This window comes from Orycteropus afer, unplaced genomic scaffold (genome assembly GCF_000298275.1).
Source record: "Orycteropus afer afer isolate SDZICR_OR568_19922 unplaced genomic scaffold, OryAfe1.0 scaffold00377, whole genome shotgun sequence".
Lineage (NCBI taxonomy): Eukaryota > Metazoa > Chordata > Mammalia > Tubulidentata > Orycteropodidae > Orycteropus > Orycteropus afer.
This window is the reverse complement of record NW_006921964.1, coordinates 1,958,382-1,982,522: the sequence shown is the minus strand read 5'-3', so window position 1 is coordinate 1,982,522 and position 24,141 is coordinate 1,958,382. Positions and strand designations below refer to the sequence as shown.

At 43.3% G+C, this 24,141-nt stretch overlaps 1 protein-coding gene across 1 annotated transcript in view; it reads right to left on the bottom strand.

The window, feature by feature from the left end:
* The window catches only part of MGLL (monoglyceride lipase), a 183,569-nt gene that overhangs the window by 124,585 nt on the left and 34,843 nt on the right, over nt 1-24,141 (bottom strand). The window contains exon 3 of the mRNA XM_042782580.1: nt 1,749-1,855. Within this exon, the coding sequence (XP_042638514.1) occupies nt 1,749-1,855 (107 nt within the window). The remainder of the gene's footprint in view (nt 1-1,748; nt 1,856-24,141) is intronic.

The window sequence follows — 24,141 nt, the reverse complement described above, 5'->3', positions numbered from 1 at the left end:
TTTGGCTAAGATATGCTGATAAAATGGTAATTGATGCCAGAGATAGAAAACAGTTACTTGAAATTCTAGTTGGAGGTATGTGGGGTTTGCATGATATAAATACTATTTTATTTCATGATTTCCTGATCTTTTTTCAGTTAGACCATAATGATGATGACTGCAACAAATGTTAATGAAGATAAATATAATAGAAAAAAAAAAAAATCACACCTCTCTTAAACCTTTGCACAGTGTGGAAAGTGCCAAAGATAATAATGATCAATCTCCATAGTTAAAGCCAAGATAATTCTCAAATATTATTACTCAAAACAATCTCCCAGACATTACTAGGACAGTTGCAAAGCACTAAAGAACATCACAACTATATTATGAAAGATTTAGTTGATATTCTCAGTTACAAAGACGCCTGCACATACCTGGGTTGGAAAGGGCTCTTGGCAGAAGCAAACCAAATTTGCAGTTCATTACATACAAGATTCCTGACAAGCTTTCCTCCTTAGTATTAACACAGACACAGCACTCCCTCCTCGGCCTCTCTCACCGCTCCCCTAATCTCTGTGCTGTGGCATCACTCAACTATCTATTTTCAAATCAGGTATAACATTACATTTCTAGATTTGGGCCAGGGTGATAGAATTTTACATTGTAGCTGTGGAGAAATCACCATTTTCAGTCACAAACCAAACCAAACCAAATCCATTGCCGAAGGAACTCATAATTTTAAAGACTATGAGGCAAAGAAAGATTTAAACTGGGACTTTTACCAGCCAGAAAATGTCACGAAAGTGATTAAAGATTATGCCTAGTGAATTGAACCAAACCAAACTCACTGCCGTTGAGTTGGATCTGACTCATAGCAACCCCTCCTTGGGTTTCTGAGGTGGTATCACTACGGAAGTAGATTGCCCAATCTTCCTTCCGATGAGTGGCTGGTGGGTTTGAACCGCCAGCCTTCTGGTTAGCAGTCAAATGCCTTAGGGTGACAAAGACTCAAATGGATATGTCTACTTGGCCTAGGGATGTGTGTGTGAGTGAGTGTGCATGCATGCTTGAGTGAGTGTGTATGTGAGAGTGACTGTGAGTGCATGTGTGAGTATGTATGTGTACTCAAGAGTGTTAGTGTGTACATGAGGGTGTGAGGGTGGTGTAAGCATGTGAGTGTGTGAATGTGTGTGTGACAGTGTGTGTATGTGAGTGAATGTGTGTGACAGAGTGTGTATGAGTGTGTGTGTTCGGGATAACCAATATGGTCTTTGGAGACTTTTACTATTCTCTTGATTTGAAATGCTTTGTAAACCTCTTGTGGTTAAACTGGAGTTTAAATTGTGCTTGAACTGACTACATCACATCCATTTGAAGTCCTTTGGGAGAAAACTAGGGCCCATTTTGTACAGAAAATGCTTTATAAATGCACGAGATTATTACTTGGCCTGAGGCCAGTTCTTAGATAAATATATTCTGATGTTGTTTTTTCCAGTTGAGGTTTCTCATCAGCCTGCGTTCAATCCCAGACTCAACAAAAACTCTGGTCAGACCTCTTTTTTGTTTACACCATTACATATATATATTTTTTCACTTAGAAATCTCCAGTTGAGAAAGTCTTTTCCCAGTTCACAGCAGGAATCAGAAAAGCATAACAGAGAGGGAAGAAAGGATGGAGGAGAAACGGATTCAAAAGGGAGCCATCCAAATTGTCAGGTACAGCTGGGGCAGGAGCATGCCACCCACTGCCACCCTATAGCACTCACCATGGTCGTGGGCAAACACCAGCAGGCCCAGTCCCATCAGCATCTGAGCCAGTTCCTCATAGCGGCCGCTGTGCTCCCCAGCTCCATGGGAAACAAACACCAGGGCCCTGGAAGGGGCAAGAAGCAGGATTCAGTCAGGAAAATGACAGGCCACTGAAGTTACACTTGGTTTCACAGTATCATTAATAAGCTAGCAACTGAGTCATGGTCTACATGCTTTATTAAACATGCCATGCTTTATTTAAAGCCCAGCATTAAAATACTGGGCTTCTGATTCATGAAGACCCTGGGTGGTGCAAACTGTTAATGTGCATGGAAGCAAAGTAAAAAGTTGGAGGTTCGAATCTACCCAGAGGTGCCAAGGAAGAAAGTCTTGGTAATTTTTTTTTTTTTTTTTTTTTAATCAGCCACTGAAAACTCTATGGAGCACAGTTTTACTCTGACACACATAGGGTTGCCATGAGTTGGAGTGTTTCAGAGACAGTATGTTTCAGGCGGCAATGTGTTTCAGAGCAGTAGAAGGGAAACCCAATCGTGGCTCTACCTATGAGTACTCAGGCAAAGAAATGAAGCTTCATTTCTTCACCTGTGAAATAGTGATACTAATCTCCCCTCCTGGGTGTCTGTGAGGATCAAATGAGCAAATTTATGTCAAAGCACTGGGCAGAGTGCTGGCCTTTGCATGGGTTCTTCTGTGGTAGCTGCCCAGAAAGTCCAGGCTTGAGCCAATCAGCATGTCCCATGTTCTCGACCTCAGTGAATGGTTGGTTCAAGGATAGGCAAGGGACTCCAGCCAAGCCAACTAGCCTCATCAGAGCTCATCCCAGAGCATTTGCTTAAGTAGCCAGAAGGCGTTTTCATTTTCTGGACTGGTGCCCAGAGGCTGTGGGGCTGGGGCAGCCCCAGCCTTCTTGCCACACTGTGGAGGTTGAGTTGACCCACAGAGGAGGGGCCAGGCAAAGCCAAGTGATTGAGAGTTCCAATCCTAATGGTGGTGTTTGAGCCTTGAATACAGTTGGAACTAAAGTCAGCATTCCTACCCCCCCTTTTTTTCTGGGCTGTTGAGTTTTCTGTCACTTGTGATCAAGAGAGTCCTAACTGACATGCAGCTCCTTCTTTTTTGTGTGGAATAATTTTACTTCTATACTCATTCTCTACAGGTTACTGGAATTTGTGTTATGTGTGTGCCTTTTGATCTCTTCTTCTCTTTCTGGCAAACTCAGCTCTTCCTGCAAGACCCAGCCTTAAGGTTCTCATCCTCTGAGAAGACTTTCCAGGCTTTTAGAGTCTAAGTTCATCTCTAATATCCTCTGGGCCTCTCTCAAACAAACCAAACTCACTGCCATCAAGTTGATTTGACTTACAGCGACCCTTCCTTGGGTTTCTGAGGCAATAGCTCTATGGAAGTAGATTGCCCAATCTTCCCCTCTGAGGAGTGGCTGGTAGTTTTGAACCACTAGCCTTCTGGTCAGCAGTCAAATGCCTTAGGCACTATGCTACCACATTGTAAATACTTTTGTTAGAGCAGAAGCTACCACTGCATTCTATTTCCACCACTGGTTTCTAACCTTCAAAACAGGCAAATGTGTCTCCCTCATTTTTTCTTTACTGACTAGCACAGTTTTGAGCTCATGATGGACATGCTGTAAATACTATTTGAATGGAAGAAGAGAGGGAGGGAGAGAAGAAGTTGAAATGTTTTAAAAAGAACATATATTTTATGCCTCACTAAAAGCTTCATGTGGGAGAAGCCTCAGGGACTGGAAACAGCATAGCACAGAAGCTCAGCCACCGCAGAAAGCCTTTGATGTGACTGTGGGCACTCTAGGGACACCCACAGCTGCCACCATCATCCTATGGCTCAGCCCAGCTTCCCCATTAGCCTTGGTACTGAGTTCCTTTCTCCACTAGAGGGTCAGCCCCACCATGGTGGGGTTAATGAGGAGGTGTTTAGATACTAAAATGTCCAATTTTCAAAACACTCATATTCTCAGTGGAAAACTCACTGGGGTTGGTGGGGTGGTGCTAGAGTCCTTTCAGGAAAGAGTAAATGCCCAGAACCAGTGGCCACCGAATCACTGGCAATAACCGTGAGGAGGAAGAGGATGACAATGGTCACTACTTTACTAAGCACTTCCTAGTGTCACTTCCTGTTAACTCCATGCATATGATTTCTAGCCCACATAACAATCCTCTGCGGTGGGCTTTACCTTCATATTACAGGTAACAGTGAAACCAGAGACATTAAGTACATGGCCCAAGTCCCATAGCAAATTAGTAAAGTGTAGATCAGAGCACATCCCTGCCCACTTGATGGTCTCCAGCATGCCACCATTGTGTCTAGAATAGAAGCTTGCCCCCTCCTTGCCTACTTGCCCTCCTGACATCAGTCTGCAGCAGTGCTTCAGCAGCCCCCAGTTTGAACCCCCTCTCCCTGGGATGCCCCCCAGTTGTCTTGTGGTGGCTCCTCATGCTGCAAGTCTCAGGACAGAGGCTTCCTAGTCTCCTCCTCATGCAAAGAAGCTCACCCCTCCACTGGGACCTCTGGCCAACTTGCTTCCCTCCTCATGTGTGTCACAGCTTGTCTTCATTCCCTGGGTTTACATGCTGATTTGTTTCCTGGTGTCCTCTTCCACTTGGACGTCTGTACCACATGTGCAGGGGCCTGTCCCCCTGAGCCCACCTCAGAGATGTGGCTCAGCCTAGTGGCTCTGATATAGAACCCAGCAAATGTTTTGCATGTATAAATGCTACATTCAAAGCCTGTGCTCTTGCTATACCTTTCTGCCCAGTTGTATAAGGGAAGGGTGGGCCCTGGTTTGTTTTGCATGCTTAAAATAACAGCATTAGCCTAATTCTCAAAATCATCTTTGACATCTGTCCTCCCTGCCTTTTCCTAAATATACAAGAAAAGACTCCACACCTTCTTGGTGACTCTCTTTGCCTCTCCATGCCCTCCATGCTACATGATCAGGCATCAGTCTGGGCACAGGACACTGCCTGTCTGGCTTCTCTCAGTGGCTAATTGGATGTCCTTCCTGTATTTCCCTCAGCTTCAGAGGAGCATGGCTGGAACCTGAAAATTGTCAACATCATCCATCTTTCAAATTGGCTCCACTTCCAGAAGGGAAGCCACAAGTACTTTTTTTTTTTTTTTTTTAATTGTTATTGTGATTTCGGTGAAAGTTTACAAAGCAAATTCATTTTCCATACAGCAGTTCATACACATTTTGTCTTATGACATTGACTGCACTTCCCCACAATGTAACAGCTCTCTTCCCACTCCCTCCCTGTAGTGACCTCTTTCCTGTGTCCTTTCCTCTGCATTCCTGCCCCCTGAGCTATCTCCCTGTGCAAATACTGCCCTCTGATCTGCCATGATTGATTGCTCTAAATAGTGTACCTACCTGGTGTAAATGTTCACCCTAAATGCCTGTCTATTGTTTGGCTGGAAGCCACAGGAGTGAGTTCAATTCCAGGCCTGAAGGGTAACTAGGACCTATAGTCTTAGGGGTTTCACCAGGTTCCATCAGACCTGGTCCTTTTTTTATGAAGCCACAAGTACTCTTAAAGTTGTTGGGAACATGGCATCTGCTGTGTTAATATAGCTACAGTGCTGCGGATGGAGAAGTGAAGAAACAAGTCACACAGCAAGCTAGTTTCTAATGGCCCCACCCAGGATGACACAGGCATCACTTAAGGCCCAGAAGGATAGCACCAAGCACTGTCATCACACCAGGAATCGCTTGTTAATAGAATCTACTCTCAAGTTGACATGTGCACAAATGTGACCTCTTGTTCTATGGATGGTCTCACATTCCAGTTCAAACCACATGTTGCAATCACTGGGAGCTATAAAACAAGGATGCCTGGGCCCCACCCCAGAGGTTCTGATTTATTTGGCCCTGAGCTCAGCCTGGGCCTCTGGTGCTGGAAAGGCTCCCAGCATTCTGGACAGTAGCTGGGGCTTGAAGGCACCTGCTCCATCATAACTCTAGCTTCAACAGCCAGCATGGCTGCTCTGATGCAGGACAGAATGGACCAGAGAAGTGAGACGCAGCCATTTTGCAATGGAAACATATAGCCAGGATGGTGCCATGTATCTCTTAGGGGAGATATGCTGGATAACCGTGAGTTATATATCCATATGGCTTTGGGAGCTGATGACATTACCCCTTGGAAAGGAAGTTGACCAACATGGCTGTCCTGCACACTATAGGTAGCTGAGCTTCTGCAGCCCTTCTCTCTGCACAGATGAGGCCAACTGTCAGCCTGCGCAGGCTCAGCCCCCAGCACAGACCTAGGTCAGGCAACCTAGGGTCCATACCCTGACACCTGGCCTCACTGGGTACATAAGCTTCTGTGGTGCTAAGTGAGTTTCTCCTTAGTTCCTAGATTCAGATCTTGCCTAGATCCAAATTATGAGAAGTTGATCTCTCCTTTCCATTCTTGTTGCCTGGACCCGAGTCTTTGCTTGGTATTACCTGTCCTATACAGTAAAAATAAAATCCTGGTGGTCTCTGCTTTAAATGCTTCTGAGACTTCCCACTGCAATAGAACACAACCTGTCTCTGTAGTAACTTCTCTCTTCCCCCTTATCCATCCCCACTGAACTCCATGGCTTTCTTTTTGGTGAGCAGAGGTGCCAATCAGGGGTGTCCTGGCAAAGATTTTAACAACTGAAGGATGGAGGTCGAGGGAAAGCCTGATATGTAGTGTTTGTGTATTCCCATGGTGTAAATGATCTTTTCACCATGGCTGATTCTGAAGCTATTAACCTGAGGTCACTGATCACAGACTTGAGAAGAGATGTGTGAGGCAACCCATGAGCCGGGCCAAGTGGCTTGTTTGCACAGTCCCATCTCGGAGCTGTGCACCTTGTAAGGTTCTGCTGGAGAACCATTCCTGCCCCCATCCCCTACCCTTTGCCATTAACCTCCCCTACTTCCTCCGACCCAGTCTTTGTATGCTGGCTTTGCCTGCCATTTGGGTCTCAGGTTCAGAGAAGCCCCCTCCTTTCTCCCCCCCCACCCCCCGCTTTAGTTGAAACAGTCTCCTCAGTATTTGTCACTAAAACAAACAAACAAACAAAAACAACAAACCCATTGCTAAACAGTTGACTCTGACTCATGTGACCCATATGTGTCAGAGGAGAACTGGGCTTCACAGCATTTTCAATGGCTGTTTTTTTAGAAGTAGATAACCAGGCCTTTCTTCTAAGGTACCTCTGGTTGGGTTCAAACTACCAACTTTTGGTTAAGAGCTCTAATTATTTGTGTCATCTTCACTGATAGGTTTCTTTTGTCTCACTTAACTTTCGAATCCCTATTCCAAGGGGGTGGGGATCCTATCTACCTGTTTACTGCTGTATTCTCAGCCAAGGCAAACACTGGCACACAATTGGAACTTAATAAGGACTGCTAACTGACTGGCTGACCACTCTACAGGGCTGGGTCCCTCTGTCCAGTGCAGTCTAGATCTAGGCCTGGAGTCCCCCTCCCAGACTCCAGCCCCATCCAGGGAAGAACCTCCCAGAAAAAGCTTGACACTGCATTTCTGGTACATTGGCACTGTCAGAACATTCCACTACTTGCTAGACCCTTTGTCCTCCTTCTCCACACATCTGCTGTAGGCATAGCCACATCTACCGGTTGTTTTAGCCTATAGCCTAACCTGAGGCTGGGCCTGTCCCTCCGACTCCTTTTACCCCTGTCCCTGGCCCACCTCTGGGTTTGAGCCTTGTTGCTGTGTACATATTCAGCCACATCAATGGACACATGTGCTCATGTTTTGCCTCTGGGGGAAAAGAGAAGTCCCCCAGCTAAAGGCTTTCTGACAGAATTTCCACACTGCACAGTGAGGTCACCTGGCCACTTCTCCCTGGAGGTTTCATAGAGCACTGTAATTGCACTTCTGCTCTGAAGACAGTGACAGAGCACTGAGGAACTGAGCCAACAGTGGACAAACCCCACCAGCTGAGTGGCTGTGGGCAGAGAGCAAACAAAACTGACACCCAGGTCTGACTTCTAGGTGACCACACACAGCCTGGGCAGGTCACCCAACACTGCTGGGCCTCAGGCTCTTGAGTGTTAACTAGAAAGGGAGCCATGGCCCTCGCAGGAAAAGGTAACTGAGTCCTACTGTCATTCCACTAAAGTGGTCCTGAAAGAAACAACTGAGAGCTTATTAAGTGCATGCCAGGCCCTGGACATGCGGATGACAAATTATATTGCCCTTGCCCTACCACAGCTTGCAGTGTTCTGGGAAGACCAGTGGCAATGAGGAATGGCCTTGGCCATGCATACAATGAGAGGTGCATGGACACATAGAAAGTTGGCGGGGGGCACTGGGTGTGCAAGCTGAGAACCAGAGGCAGGGGCAGACTCAACCAAGTCCAGAGCACAATGAGAGCTATTGGGCATAGGGTCTTGCATGGGACAATAAAGCAGTACTTCTTCCAGCACCATACCACCAACCTGTTAGGGCGTACTGTGTGGGCATGTATGTTTCTGTGATGCTGGAAGCTATGCCACCAGTATTTCAAATACAAGCTGCATCAACCATGGGTTAGTAGACTTTGGTAGAGCTTCCAGACTAAGACAGACTTGGAAAGAAAGGCCTGGTGACCTACTTTGGAAAACCAGCCGACGAAATGCTATGTATCACAACAGAACACACTATTGATATAGTGCTGCAAGATGAGTTCTATAGGTTGGTATGTACTCAAAATGCACCGTGGCCCCAACAATGGCCCCCAAATCACTAGCATGTTGGTGATCATGAAGACAGTACAGGACTAGGCAATATTTTGTTCTGCTGTACTCCATATACATGAGTGTACATGACTCCTAGGTGACCACATGTACATATGCATGAGTCGCCATGAGTCGCTACCAATTCAAGGACAGCTAACAACACTCCAGGGCTGGAGGGGGCCATTGTTTCTAGAACACTGTGATGAAGGGAGGCTGGGAGCTGCCTGAAGGCAGCAGGGAGTGTTTGTGTTTTTGCATGTGCACAGGACAGACACTGGATGTGAGCAGGGCAGTGGCCTGGTCTGACTTCAACTTTCTGGAGCCCCCTGGGCTGCCACAAAGAGCACAGCAGGGAGGCCAGAGATCAGGCCTGTCAGGCAGCAAGTAGCAGGTCCTCAGCAAGCACTGAGTAAAGTAGCCTCCCCTCCTCCTCCGGCATTCTGCTACAGAGAATTAGCAGAGCTTTTTATGCAGATAAAGCAGTACCACAGCAGCAGAAACTGGGTTGTGGAAGAGCTGGCTAAGATCTTTTTTCTGGAGCACCTTTACTGAATGTACCAATCACAGCCAGTCCCTCTGGGAGAAAGCATGACTGTCAGGGGCCAGCCCCAGAGCAGAGGCCCACGTGGCATCTGCGGAAAGCATATGGAGCCCTGGAGAGGAGCCTGCCATAGATCTTCAGAATTTCTATGCTGGGGCCCTGAGCATTCATGCTCCAGTTTGATGAAGTGGATTTCCCCTTCCTCAAAAGTCCATTCTCCCTTTATTTCTTATCTTATGTATTATTTAAGTTTCGTATCCTCTCTGGGTCTAAGTTTCCTCACCTGTAAAATGGGGATGATCATAACACCATCGCCCTTAGAGGGCACTGAGAGATTAATTGCCTCAGATCTTGCCTGACACAGAGAAAGCCCCATAGCTGTTGGCTGTGAAGCTGTTTTTCCCAGTGGCACAGATGGGCTTGCAGTGTGTGGAGGGAGAGGGAGGCAGCACTGGCAGTCTAGAGGCTCTGTATAAGCTGGTTCCTGGGTTTCTGTGTGCCTCATTCCCCTTGGTGTGATGGGGCATGGGTACTTCCTCACAGGGGCTTGGAGATGAAATGAGACCAAGCACATGGGGTATACTGAAAGCTCAGAGCTTTTGTAGCTATCCACATCCTTATCTGCCCCAATGATAATGAGGGTCCCATTCATAATCACAGCCACCTGGTGAGGTGTGGGTGTGTGCAAAGATTTTGGAGAGAGGGCAGGCCTACATCACAGCCACACTACCTGTAAGGACCGACCAGTGTTGACATCAAAACCATTCTCCACCAGAGGCTAGACATCTCTGATACCTACAGGAGTCTGGATATGGCTGGAACTGGGCCTTGTCTGTGCAGCTGTACTTTGGGGACAAGAATGCCTCTCTCCTAAAGCTGCCAGGAGAGTGAAATGAGCTGCTGTCTACACTGCACCTAGCATGGTAAACTGAATGCCCACCTAAGGACATTTGCTCATTTTAGTAGGAAAAATCTGCAAAACTAAAGGTTGTTTGAGGAAATGTATGGTTGAAGAGGAACAGTGTATGTTCCTGCCATTAGGTGGCATCTTGGGCTGTTAGGTAGGGACATTGTACCCACAGGCCTTGCCTCACAGACACTTCTAGTGGTCTCAAATGAGGGGGCAATGGTGTCTGCCTTCCTCTTCAGGGAAAGTACATGGTATTACTTCTCCCTTATCCCCAAAGCATCCCACTCACTCAACTGGATCGCCTGTTTCATCATCACATTTACTCAACTCCTTATTGCCAAATTGTATGACTTTAAAAATTCACACAACATGTCTGTCATCAGCTGCTTGTGGGATGGTGAGAGTGAGTTGGATCCCTTTCCTATAACTAAAGTAGATGCATTATGGGTTCTGCTGGAATCCAAATTTAATTTCTCTTCCACTCCTTTTTAAAGTTTTAGGAGGACTTTGATTCCTCTGAGTCTCTGGCTGGCCTCCGCAGCATGAACAGAGCATGGGAAGACAGAATTAGAACAACCCTGGAAAGGGGCTTAGTATTTCACAGAGGAACCAGAAATAGACTTCTCCTTTGTAAAGCACATCAATAATGCCTGTCTCACAGGGTCTTTGTGAGGATTGATTGAGAGAATTTATGGAAAATAACCAAGCCTAGCACTTGGTGCAGAGCTAGGCATTAAATACTAGCCAGGTCTAGCAGTGAACACTTCCTTGGGCCAAATACTAACACAATTAATTCATTTCAGCCTCACAACAACCCCTTGAAGGGGAACTGTTATTTCCTCTGTTTTACAGATGAGAAAAGAGAGGTAAAACAGCTTGCCTGAGGCCATACAGCTAGTAGAGGCAGAAGCAGAATATGAGCCCAGTGAGCCTGGCTCTGAAGTCTGCACTCTTGACCACCGTGGTAGTTGAGGTTATGTGTCAACTTAGCTGGGCCTGGTTGAGTGGCTGGGCAGTTGGATGTAGTATTCCCCATAATGAGACTGGTAATCAACTCCATGGTAGAATCTACTGTGAGCAGCTGAGTAGCTGCCTTAGGGATATGATCTGCTTCCTGTATATAAGGAGAAGCCTTGGAGAACGGTCTCTAGCTTATGGCATGCTTGAACACTGCATGTAGCCATGTCGTTGTTCAGCAGCCTGCCATGCTCTGCCGACCTTGGGACTTTCAAATGCACTTGACTTAATGGCCTGCCGTGTGGTTTGGTAACATCGGGACTGTGCCATTTTATTTGTCAACCTTGGGCTTGTTAGCCTGAGTGAAGAGATGCCTCTAGCTTTGGTGGGCCCAGAGCAAGAGGCAGAGCTGAAGCTCAAGGTCAAGGGGCTTTCCCACAGCCCCTAGAGCGTGGAACTTAGAATTCGGACTTCTAGCCTCCCAAATTATAAGGGAATAAACTCCTGTTTGTTCAAGCCATCCCATTTGTGGTATTTCTGTTAGAGTAGTAATAGGTAACCAGAACAACCACTCTGTAGTTAAGTCCTAAGAGGAAGGTGCCATGGTGATCATGTTACTATGTGGTCAGATCATGTCTCAAAGACCACTTGCCATGACTAGCTTATCTTTCTGGTCTCCTGGCCCAGCTCTCCACTTCTCCCACCTGAAAACTGATCACAAAGCAGGATCTTTGGTTACCTGACCTCCACCTCTATCCACCACCATGACTTAGCACCTGCTCTGCTCTCAGCCTAGAAGGACTCCCTCAGCCTTCAGCTCCTTCTCCTCTATGAAGAAGGAAGTCCTTTCCCCAGAATGAGTTAGTGGTTCCTTCCTGTGGCCCTATAAGACCTCATTTACACCTCTTTTATCTAGTCTTTACCATCATCTGCTGTAAGCAGACCATGAGTTCTTTGAGGACAGGGGCTATTGTTTTATTAATTCATCCTGGTGTCCTGTCCCTTGCAGCTCCATAAATGGTGAAAGAAGGAAGGAAGGAAGGGAGGGGTTTAGAGAAGAGAGAGCTGATTTGTGGCAGAAATAGTCAAGGGAGCATTCCTGGAAGCCTATGGACCTATCCTGAAGCCCCCTCCAAGTATTTTAAAAGCACTTAACTCCCCATATTGGAGTACCTGGGCCATGCAAAAGGAGCTTTGGTAGCACTGTGGTTAAAGCATTTGGTAGCTAACTGAAATGTCTGGTTTGAACCAACCAGGTGCTCCATGGGAAAAAATGAGGCCCTATGGGACAGTTCTACTTTCTTATAGGGTGATTATAAGTCAGAATCAACTCATTGGCAGTAGGTTTGGTTTGGTTTGGGTGGTATAAACACACTCAGCTGCTAACAAATGATTGGAGGTTTGAGTTCACCCAGAGGCAACTTAGAAGAAAGGACTGTCAATATGCTTCCAAAACAGCATCCATTGAAAACCCTATGGCACACAGTTCTACACCAACACACTGGGGGTTGCCATGAGTCAGAATAAACTTGACAACAACTAGTTTAACTCCCCACATTAAATCCTTTTCCCTTTGCCTGGCTAAGTGGCTTCTGTTGTCTACAACCGAACTTTGACTGACACAAGTAGTCTAATTGAGAGGTCAAAACTCATATAGGGTCTATTCTGGTTATCTAGTGCTGCTCTGACAAGAATATACCACAAATGGGATGGCCTTAACAAACAGGAGTTGATTCTTACAATTTGGAGGCTTTTAGTCCAAGTTCAAAGTGCCAGGCTCTAGGGGCTGGGTAAAAGCCCCTCAGCCTTGAGCTTCAGCTCTGCCTCCAGTTCCCAGCCCACTGAATCTAGAGGTTTTTCTTCACCCAGACAGCTGCTGGCTGCTGAAGCTGTGAAGCCCAAGGTTGACAAGTAAAAAGGCACAGTCCTGATGTTACCAAACCACATGGCAGGCCATTAACTCAAGTCCATTGTAAGTCCCAAGGTTGTCAGAGCATGGCAGGGTCCAAAGGAGCAGGGGAATTAGGACAGGTGAGGAGAACCTGAAAAGGGTATCCAAGGCAAAGAGGAGCTATAAAAGGTAAGAGGGTGGCTGTGGTGGTCTCAGGGGTTGCTCAGGAGTCTGTCTGGGCTAAGAGGAGACCATGTGAGCACAGAGAGCAAAACTTAGTTGTGTGGGTGAAAGGAACCAGACTGTAGAGTCCCCCCCAACCCCCCCACCACCACTTGTGCAGACAAAAAGGGTTTGTTATGTCCTCCAGGAGTGGGGGTATACTGAAGGCTCTGTGACAAGGTAGAGATAAGTCTATGGCTGTGAGGGAAATTCAAGATTAGGGAACACAATAGGATTTAGGGTACTCATCTGTGAAAACCAACTGAATGGCAATCAGACTCTGGATTTGAATCTTAGACCTGTTACTTACTACTTGAATTCCTTGGGCAAATGATTCACCTTCTCTACGTCTCAGTTTTCTCATCTGTAAAATGGGTATAGATAAGAGCACCTACCTCAAGAGTTGTGAGGATTACATAATAATGAGGGACCAAGCCTAGTGTTCAGCAGCTAGTAAGTACTCAATACACCTGAGCTCAGTACACCAGGCACTGTGCCAAGTTCCAAAGCATTAATTACTATCATGCGCCATTTTACAAACAGGCAAAGAGATGCTAAGTAGTTTGCTAAAAGCATATACCATGCCAGTATTTGAAGGTAGAAAATCTGACTTCAGCACCATTTTCTTAACCATACACTAACTTCCCTCTTGGACAGTTCTCCTCTGGATGACATCATGGGGCAGGAGTATGGGGGGGTTCTTTGTGTTCCTGAAGGGTGAGCAGGAGGTGAAGGATGGCAAATGGCTTCTGTTGGGGGTGATCTTTATAGAAGTCATCACACCCATGGTCGTTGAGTCGATTCTGGTTCATAGTGACTCTGTAAGACAGAGTAGAATTGCCCCATAGGATTTCCAAGGCTGTAACCTGTACAGAAGTAGACTGCCACATCTTTCTCTGGTGGCTTCAAATAGTCGACCTTTGGTTCTTTTATAGAAGCCATAAGTAACTCCACACTGGAAATTACATACTGAAGTTTAGCTTCTCTTCTGCAATCCAGATATAAATTCATGGAGTCATTCTTCAGTCATTCATTTATAAGTGACTTACTCAATTTATGATGTGTCAAGTCTTAGGTTAGGTGCTAGGGACCTTAAAGATGAATAAGACACAGGTCTACCATCCTCAAGGAGATTACAGTGGAAATCAATTCCTTAATCTCCCTATTATCCCAATAATGCACAGCTCTCCCTACAGCCTCCTGGACCCGGATCCAATACCTGGCCTAATTCCATGCCCTAGCTCACCTCCACATCCCACTCCACCTCTTGCCTACCTCCTGCTATGACCCTCCCTAGTCTAGAGGTCTGGCCTCTCTCCTTTACATCTTTGCGATCTATCACTTACCTCTCAGTCCCACCACATGAATGGCAATGCTACCTTCTGCTCCAGTGTGATCCCAGGTTTACCAGGGCTTTATCTGAATAAGACTCCAGGTCCTTCAAGCTGCCCCCCTCTCTCTTTGTCCACTGGCAAGTACTTTGAGATTACAGAATGCCTCCAGCCATGTGACCAAAGCACAAGCTTGGAACATGGCAGACAACCATTCTGTGAGGCTCCTTCCTCCAATTCCTGTCAATGGTGCACACACCTTCCCATACCAAAATGCTCACAAACAGAAGACGAGTGAAAGCAAAAATCACGGAGACTCCCTTGCCAACAGGAACCAGATAAGGATGCCCTTTTCCTTTCTTTTAATTGTGATTCAGGTGAACGTTTATAGAGCAAATTCATTTTCCATACAATAGTTCACACATATTTTGTTTTGTGACACTGATTGCAATCCCCATAATATAACAGCTCTCTTTCTACTTTCTGCCTGTGGCTACCTTTTCCTTATGTCCTTCTTTCCTATGCATTCCTGAGCAATCTCCCTGTGCAAACACAGCCTTTCTGATCTCCCATGGTCGAATGTTCTAAGGAGTGTACCTACCAAGTGTAAGTGTTACCATATATGCCTGTCTATTGTTTGGCTGGAAGCCACAAGAGTGAGTTCAAGTCCAGGCCCTAAAGAGTGACTAGGGGACATACATAGTCATGGGAGTTTCACCAATTTCTATCAAACCAGTAAGCCTCTTTTTTTTTTTTAATTATTTTGAGTCTTGTTCCACATTTTTCTCCCACTCTAAAGGATGCCCTTTATCACCACTCCTATTCAATGCTGTATTGGGGAAGTCCTAATCAAAGCAGTAAGCCAAGAAAGGGAAATAAAAGGCATCCAAATAGGCAAAGAAGAAGTAAAACTATCTCTATTTGAGGATGGTATGATCCTATACATAGAAAATCTCAGAGACTCAACAAGAAAACTGCATAACTAATAGAAAGATTCAGCAAAGTGGCAGTGTATAAGATCAACATACAAAAATCAGTTGGATTCCTCTACACTAACAAATCAGAAGGCCGGTGGTTCAAACCCACCAGCCACTCCTTGGGAGGAAGGTTGGGCAATCTACTTCCATAGTGATACTGCCTTGGAAACCCAAGGAGGGGTTGCTATGAGTCAGGTCTGACTCGACGGCACATAACAACAACAACAACAACAAAGAGAATACTGAAAAGGATATAAGGAAAACAATACCATTTACAATCAAAACAAACTCACTGTCATTTAGTTAATTCTGACTCATAGCAACCCTCACTGGGTTTCCAAGGCTATAAATCTTTAAGGAAGCAGATCGTCTCATCTTTCTTCTGCAGAGATGTTGGTGGGTTTCAACCACCAACTTTCTGGTTAGCAGCCAAATGCTGTAACTAATACACCAAGAGATATAACCACAAAAAGGTGAATTACTTATAGGAGTAAATTTAACCAGAGACACAAAAGACCTATACAAAGAAAACTACAAAACACTACCACAAGAAATGAAAAGCTATTGTTGTTGTTAGGGGCTGTTGAGTTGGCTCCGACTCATGTACAACAGAACGAAACACTACCTGGTCCTGTGCCACCCTCACAATCTTTGCTATCTCCAAGCCGATTGTTGCTGCCACTGTGTCAATCCATCTTTTTGAGGGCCTTCCTCTTCTTCACAGGCCCTCCACTTTACCAAGCATGATAGCCTTCTCCAGGGAATGGTCCCTTTTGACAACATGACAAAAGTAGGTGAGACGAAGTCTGGTCATTCTCTCTTTCAAGGAGCCTTCCGGCTGTACTTCTTCCAGGATAGATCTGTTAGTTCTTCTGGCAGTCCATGGTACTTTCAGTATTCTTCACCAGCACCACAACTCAAAAGCAGCAACTCTTCTTTGGTCTTCCTTATTCATTACCCAGCTCTCACATACATATGAAGCTATTACCATGGCTAGGGTTAGGTGCACCTTAGTCTTCAAGGGGATATCTTTGCTCTTCAGCACTTTAAAGAGGTCTTTTGCAGCAGACTTGCCCAGTGCAATATGATGTCTGATTTCTTGACTGCTGTTTCATTGGTGTTAATTGTGGATCCAAGTAAAATGCAATCTTTGACAACTTCAATCTTTTCTCTATTTACTGTGAGGCTGCTTATTGGTCCAGTTGTGAGGATTTTCATTTTCTTTATGTTGAGGTGTAATCCATAGTGCAGATTGTAGTCTTTAATCTTAATCAGTAAGCGCTTCAAGTCATCCTCACTTTCAGCAAGCAAGGTTGTGTTGTCTGTGTATTGCAGGTTGTTAATTAGTCTTCCTCCAATCCTGATACCACATTCTTCTTCATATAGTCTGGCTTCTCAGATTATTTGCTCAATATACAGACTTAATAAGTATGGTGAAAGGCTACAGCCCTGCCCTTCCTGGTCTTAAACCATGCAGTATCCCCTTGTTCTGTTTGAACAACAGCCTCCTAATCTGTTACAGGTTCTTCATGAGCATAATTAAGTTTCTGGAATTCCCATTATTCACAATGTTATTCATAATTTGTTATTGTCCACACAGTTGAATGCTTTTGCATAGTCAATAAAACACAAGTAAACATCTTTCTGGTATTCTTTGCTTTCAGCCAAGATCCATCTGACATCAGCAGTGATATCACTCGTTTCATATCCCCTTCTGAATCCAGCTTGCATTTCTGGAAATTCTCTGTCAATATACTGCTGCAACCCTTTTAAAATTATCTTCAGCAAGATTTTACTTGTATGTGATATTAATGATATTTTTCGATAATTTCCACATTCTGTGGGGTCACGTTTTTTTGGAATGAGTACAAATATGGATCATTTCCAGTCAGTTGGCCAAGTCACTGTCTTCCAAATTTTTTGGCATAGATGAGTGAGTGCCTCCAGCATGACATCCATTTGTTGAAACATTTCAATGGGTAGTCCATCAATTTCTGGAGCCTTGTTTTTTGCCAATTCCTTCGGTGTGGCTTCAACTTCTTCCTTCAATACCATTGGTTCTTGATCATATGCTACCTCCTGAAATAGAAGAACATTGACTAATTCTTTTTGGTACAGTGACTCTGTGTATTTCTTACATCTTCTTTTGATGTTTCCTGCATCATTCAATATTTTGGCCATAGAGTCTTTCAATATTGCAACTCAAGGCTTGAATTTCTTCTTTTTCCTTTCAGCTTAAGAAGTACTGAGTGTGTCCTTTTCTTTTGGTTTTCTAACTCCAGGTCTTTGCACATCTCATTATAATAACTGACTTTGTCTTCTCAAGTTGCTCTTTGAAATCTTCTGTTCAGCTCTTTTATCTTGTCATTTCTCATTTGTTTTAGCTACTCTCTGTTCAAGAGCAAATTTCAGTCTCTTCTGACATCCATTTTGGTCTTTTATTCCTTTCCTGTCTTTTCAATGACTTTTTACTCTCTTCATGTATGATGTTCTTGATGTCAACCTACAGTTTGTCTGGTTTATGGTCATTGGTAGCATAGTGGCTAAAGCACTTGACTGCTAACCAGAAGGCTGGCAGTTCAAACCCACCAGCCACTCCTCGGAAGGAAGGTTGGGCAATCCTACTTCCGTAGTGATACTGCCTCGGAAAACCCAAGGAGGGGTCGCTATGAGTTGGGGCCGACTCGACGGCACCTAACAACAACAACAACATGGTCATTGATGTTGAATGCATCAAATCTATTCTTTAGATGGTCTCTAAAGGTAGGATATAATCAAGGTCAGATTTTGGCTCTGTGGACTTGTTTCAATTGTCTTCAACTTCAACTTGAACTTGCATATGAGCAATTGCACAGTCAGCTCTTGGCCTTGTTTTTGGCTGATGATATGATACCCTCTTTCCACAGATGTAGTTGACCTGATTCCTGTGTACATCTGGTGAAGTCCAAGTGTATAGCTGCCATTATGTTGTTGAAAAAAGGTATTTGCAATGAATAAGTCATTAGTTTTGCAAAAGTCTATCATGCAATATACAGCGTTATTTCTATCATGAAGGCCATATTTTCCAACTATAGGTGATTCTTTTTTGTTTCCATCTTTTGCATTCTAATCACCAGTAATAATAAACACATCTTGATTGCATGTTTGGTCAATTTTAGTCTGTGAAAGTTGGTAAAAATCTTTAATTTCCTTGTTTTTGGCTTTGGTGGTTGGTGTGTAAATTTGAGTAATAGTAATATTAACCAGTCTTCCTTGTAGGTGTATAGATATTATCCTATCATTGGCAGCACTGTACTTCAGGATAGATCTTTAAACATTTTTTAAACAATGAATGCCCTGCCATTTTTCTTCAATTTCACTCTGAAGAAGGAAATGGCCATCTACTTCTCAAAGAATTGACCAATGAAAACTTTATGAATAGCAATGAAACACTGTCTGATATATTACTGGAAAACTTTATGAATAGCCCTGAACCACTGTCCAATATAGTGCCAGAAGATGAGCCCCTAAGGTTGAAAGGCACTCAAAATATGACTGGGGAAAAACTACCTCCTCAAAGTAAAGTCAACCTTAATGATATAGATGGAGTAAAGCCTATGGGACCTGATGTGGCACAACACAAAATGTGAAGAAACAGCTGCAACATCCATAAATAATTAGAACATGGAATGTATGAAGTATGAATCTTGGAAAATTGGAAACTATTCAAATGAAATTGAATACATAAAAATCAATATCCTAGGCATTAGTGAGCTGAAATGGACTGGTTTTGGCTATTTTGAATCAGACAACCACATATGATCTACTGTGTTGGGAATGACAAATTGAAGAAATAAAAAGAGACTTACATAAATGGAAGACTGCAATATCCTCATGAATAAGAAGACTCAATGTTGTGAAAATGGGAATATTACCCAAAGTTATCTACAGATATAATGTAATTCCAATCTAGATTCCATCTTTAAAGAGAGAAAAACTAATCATGGAAAACTTTATATGGAAAGGAAAGAGGCCCTGGATAAGCAAAAGAACAAAGTAGGAGGCCTCACACTCTCTAATCTCCCCAGTATAGCCACAGTAGTCAAAACAGCCTGGTATTGATGCAATGTCAGATACAGAGATCCATGGAACAGCATTGAGAGCCCAGAATTAAATCCTTCTGCCTATGGACAGCTGGTTTTTGACAAAGGGTCAAAACCCATTAAATGGGAAAGAGATAGTCTCTTTAACAAATGGTGCTGGCAAAACTGGATATCCATTTGCAGAAAAATAAAAAGGATCCATATCTCTCACCATATACAAAAATAATTCAAGATGGATCAAAGCCCTAAATGTAAAGCTTAAAACCATAAAGTTCATCAAAGGAAAAATAGGGGCAAATTTTGGGGCCCTAATATATGGAATAAATATACTATCAGACATAAATAAAAATATACAAACATTGGAAGACAAACTAGGCAACTGGGACCTCCTAAAAATTAGCCATTTATATGTATCAAAAGACTTCACCAAAAGAATGAAAAGAGAACCTACAGACTTGTTGTTGTTGTTATTATGTGCTGTCGAACTCACAGACTAGGAAAAAAAATTGACAATGACGTATCAGACAAGGGACTGATCTTTAAAATATATAGAAAACTTCAGTACCTCAACAACAAAAAGACAAACAATCTAATTAAAAAATGAGCAGGGGACATGAACAGACACTTCATCAAAGAGGATATTCAGCCAACATGAAGAAATGCTCATGATCATTAGCCAGTAGAAAGAGAGAAATCGAAACAAAAATAAGATATCATTAACAGAAAAGTTCAAAAGAACAGAAAACAACAAATACTGGTGAGGTTGCTTGTGTACTGTAAAATGGTGCAGCCACTCTGGAAAATGGTATGGTGCTACTTAAAAAATTGGAAATAAAAATACTATATGATCCAGCAATCCCATTACTGAGTATATTTCTCAGAGAAACAAGAGCAGTGACATGAATGGATATGTGTATACCATGTTCATAGCAACATTATTCACAATAGTAAAAGATGGAAACTACCTAAGTACCCACCAACAGATGAATGAATAAACAAACTATGGTATATACACACAACGGAATACTACACAGTGATAAAAAAATAACAATGAACCTAAGAAAAACCTCATAACATGGATGAAACTAGAGGACATTATGCTGAATGAAATTAGTCCCAGAAAGAAACATTCTTTGAAGGTTAACCAGTGGTGGGAGCAGAAGGGAGAGTAAATCACTAACTAGAGCATAGATACTTATTAACTTGGGTGAAGGGAAAGACAATGTACAATAGGGGAAGATCAGCACAAAATGATCATAGCAAAGGAAGACACTGGGAGGGGCACAAGAGTTAAAGACAACAAAGGTAATACTATTACATATTGTTGTTGTTGTTATATGCCGTCAAGTTGGACCCAACTCATAGCGACCCCTCCTTGGGTTTTCAAGGCAATATCACTATAGAAGTAGATTGTCCAACCTTCCTTCCGAGGAGTGGCTGGTGGGTTTGAACTGCCAGCCTTCTGGTTAGCAGTCAAGTGCCTTAGGCACTACTGCAATAACAGTAATAACAATAATCTACAAGAGGAAACATAGATAGCCATGTAAGCTGAACAGGAATGGGAAGGTGAATGTGGGAATATACACATGGATATATATGAGTTTGACAGAGAATGTTTCTACTTATGTATTTACATATGCTGCAAATATATCCATAAATATAGTAGAGCATACGGGGGGAAAAGTGAGGAAAACTTCTTAGCCATAATCAAGCAATCTGAGGGAATGAGTTGTTGAGTCTAGATGCTCAGGACCATAGTCTCAGGGGACATCAAGGTCAATTGGCATAACATAGTCCACAGAGACATTCAATGTTCTACATCATACTTTGGTTGAGTAGGGGTCTTAAAAGTTTGTGAGTGGCCATCTAAGGTACAACTATTGGTCTCTCTCCCTCTGGAGCAAAGAAGAGTGATAAAAATCAAACATGCACAGAAACAATTAGTCCAAAGGACTAATGGACCCCACAAATCCCAGTCTCCACGACTCTGAGACCAGACAAACTAGATGGTGCCTGGCTACTACTGCCAACCACTCTGAAAGGGATAAAAAGAGAAGGTCTCAGATAGAGTGGGAAAAAAATGTGGAAATAAACTTTAAATAGTAAACAAAACAAAACAAAACCAGGATTACTCATCTCACAGAGACTGGTGGAACCCCAGAGATTACAGCTCCTACCTACCCTTTAATCCTTTAAGCCACCCCTGTGACTCAACTTTCAGCCAAAGGATTGTTGTTGTTAGGTGCTGTTGAATCAGCTCTGACTCATAGCAACCTGATGCACAACAGAACAAAACACTGCAGGGTCCTCTGCCATCCTCACAAAACTTGCTATGCTTGAGCCCATCACTGCAGCCACTGTATCTATCCAGCTTTTTCACTGTCATTCTACTTTACAAAGCATGACATCCTTCTCCAGGGACTGGTCCCTTCTGACAACATGACCAAAGTAGGTTCCAAAGAGCATTCCAGCTACACTTCTTCAAAGACAGATTTATTAGTTCTTCTGGCAGTCCATGGTACTTACAGTATTCTTTGGCAACACAACTCAAAAGCATCAACTCTTTTTCGGTCTTCCTTATTAATTGTCCAGCTTTTCCATAAATATGAGGCGATCGAAAACACTATGGCTTAGGTTAGGTATACCTTAGTCTTCAAAGTGACATTTTTGCTCCTTAACATTTTACAGAGGATTTTGCAGACTTGCCCAGTGCAATACAATATCTGATTTCTTGACTGCTACTTCCATGGATGTTGATTGTGGATCCAAGAAAATAAAATCCCTGACAACTTCAACCTTATAGCCATCGATTGTGATGTTGCTGATTAGTCCAGTTGTGAGGATTTTTGTTTTCTTTAGGTTGAGGTGTAATCCATACTGAATACTGTAATCTTTGGTCTTCATCAGTAAGTGCTTCAAGTCATCTTCACTTTCAGCAAGTAACATTGTGTCATTTGCATTATTGGAGGTATTTGTGTGTGTGTGTGTGTGTGTGTGTGTGTGTGTGTGAAAGAGAGAGAGAGAGAGAGAGAGATTTGAGTGAAAGTTTACAGAGTAAACTCATTTCCATACAGCAGTTCACACACATTTTGTTTCATGACATTGAGTGCAATTTCCCACAATGCAACAGCTTTCTTCCCACTTCCTCCCTGTAGTTACCTCTTCCCTGTGCCCTTCTTTCCTGTGCATTCCTGCTTCCTGATCTATCTCCCTATGCAAATACTGCCCTTCGATTTTCTCATGATTGCTTTAAGGAGTGTATCTACCTGTTGTAAATATTCACCCTATATGCCTATGTATTGTTTGGCTGAAAGTGACGAGAGTGAGTTCAATTCCAGGCCTAAAGGCTAACTAGGGGCTGTGGTCTTGGAGGTTTCACCAGGCTCTATCACACCAGTAAGGCTGGTCTTTCTTTTATGACTTTTGAGTTTTGTTGCCATTGCTCTTCCACTCTATCCAGGATCTCCTACCCTAATCCCTTTAATAGTGGTTGACAGTTGTAGCTGGGCACCCTCTTGTTTTTCTGATCTCATGGTCATATAGGCTGAGGTTCATGTGGTCCACTAGTCCTTTGGATAATTGTTTCCATACATCTTTGATTTCCTTCATTCTTCTTTGCTCCAGACAAGGAGAAACCAATTGTGGCATCTAGATGGCCGCTAGCAAGATTTTAAGACCCCAGTCACTACTTACCAGAGTAGGATATCGAACGTTGTGTAGTATGCTATGCCAATTGAGCTTGATGTCCCCCATGACCATGCTCCTGAAGTGTTAGAGGTTGCTAATGAGTCTTCCTCCAATCCTAAGGACACATTCTTCTTCATATAGTCCAGCTTCTGAGGTTACTTGCTCTGCATACAGATTAAACAATTACAGTGAAAGGATACAACCCTGACACCTCCCCTTCCTGATTTTAAACCATGCAGCATCCCCTTGTTCTGTTCCAACAACAGCCTCTTGGTCTGTGTACAGGTTCCTCATGAGCACAATTAAGTGTTCTGGAATTACCATTCTTGGCAACGTTATCTATAATTTGTTATGAACCACGCTGTTGAATACTTCTCCATAGTCAATAAAACACAGGTAACATCTTTCTGGTATTCTTTGCTTTCAGCCAAGATCCATTGGACATCAGCAATGACATCCCTTGTTCCATCCTCTTTTGAATTTGGCTTGAATTTCTGGAAGTTCCCTATCAATACACTGCTGCAACTGTTTTTTAATTATCTTCAGAAAAAATTTTCTTGAACATGATATTAATTATATATATATATATATATATATATATAATTTCTACATTCTGTTGTCTCACTTTTCTTTGGAATGAACACAAACATGGATCTCTTCAAGTTGGTTGGCCAAGTGCTCTCTTCCAAATTTGTTGGCATAAACAATAAGTGCCTCAAGTTTGAGTTGCTGCATCCATTTGTTGAAACATCTCAATGGGTATTCTGTCAATTCCTGGAGCCTTGTTTTTTTTTTTTTTTTGCCAATGCTTTCAGTGCAGCTTGGACTTCTTCCTTCAGTACCACTACTTCTTGATCATATCCTACTTCCTGAAATATTTTCACACTGACAAATTCTTTTTGCTACAGTGACTCTGTGTATTCCTTCCATCTTATTTTGGATGTTTCCTGCATCGTTCAATATTTTGCTCATAGAATCCTTCAGTATAGGAGCTCAAGGTGGTTTGACTTATTTCTTGAATTCTTTCAGCTTAAGAAATT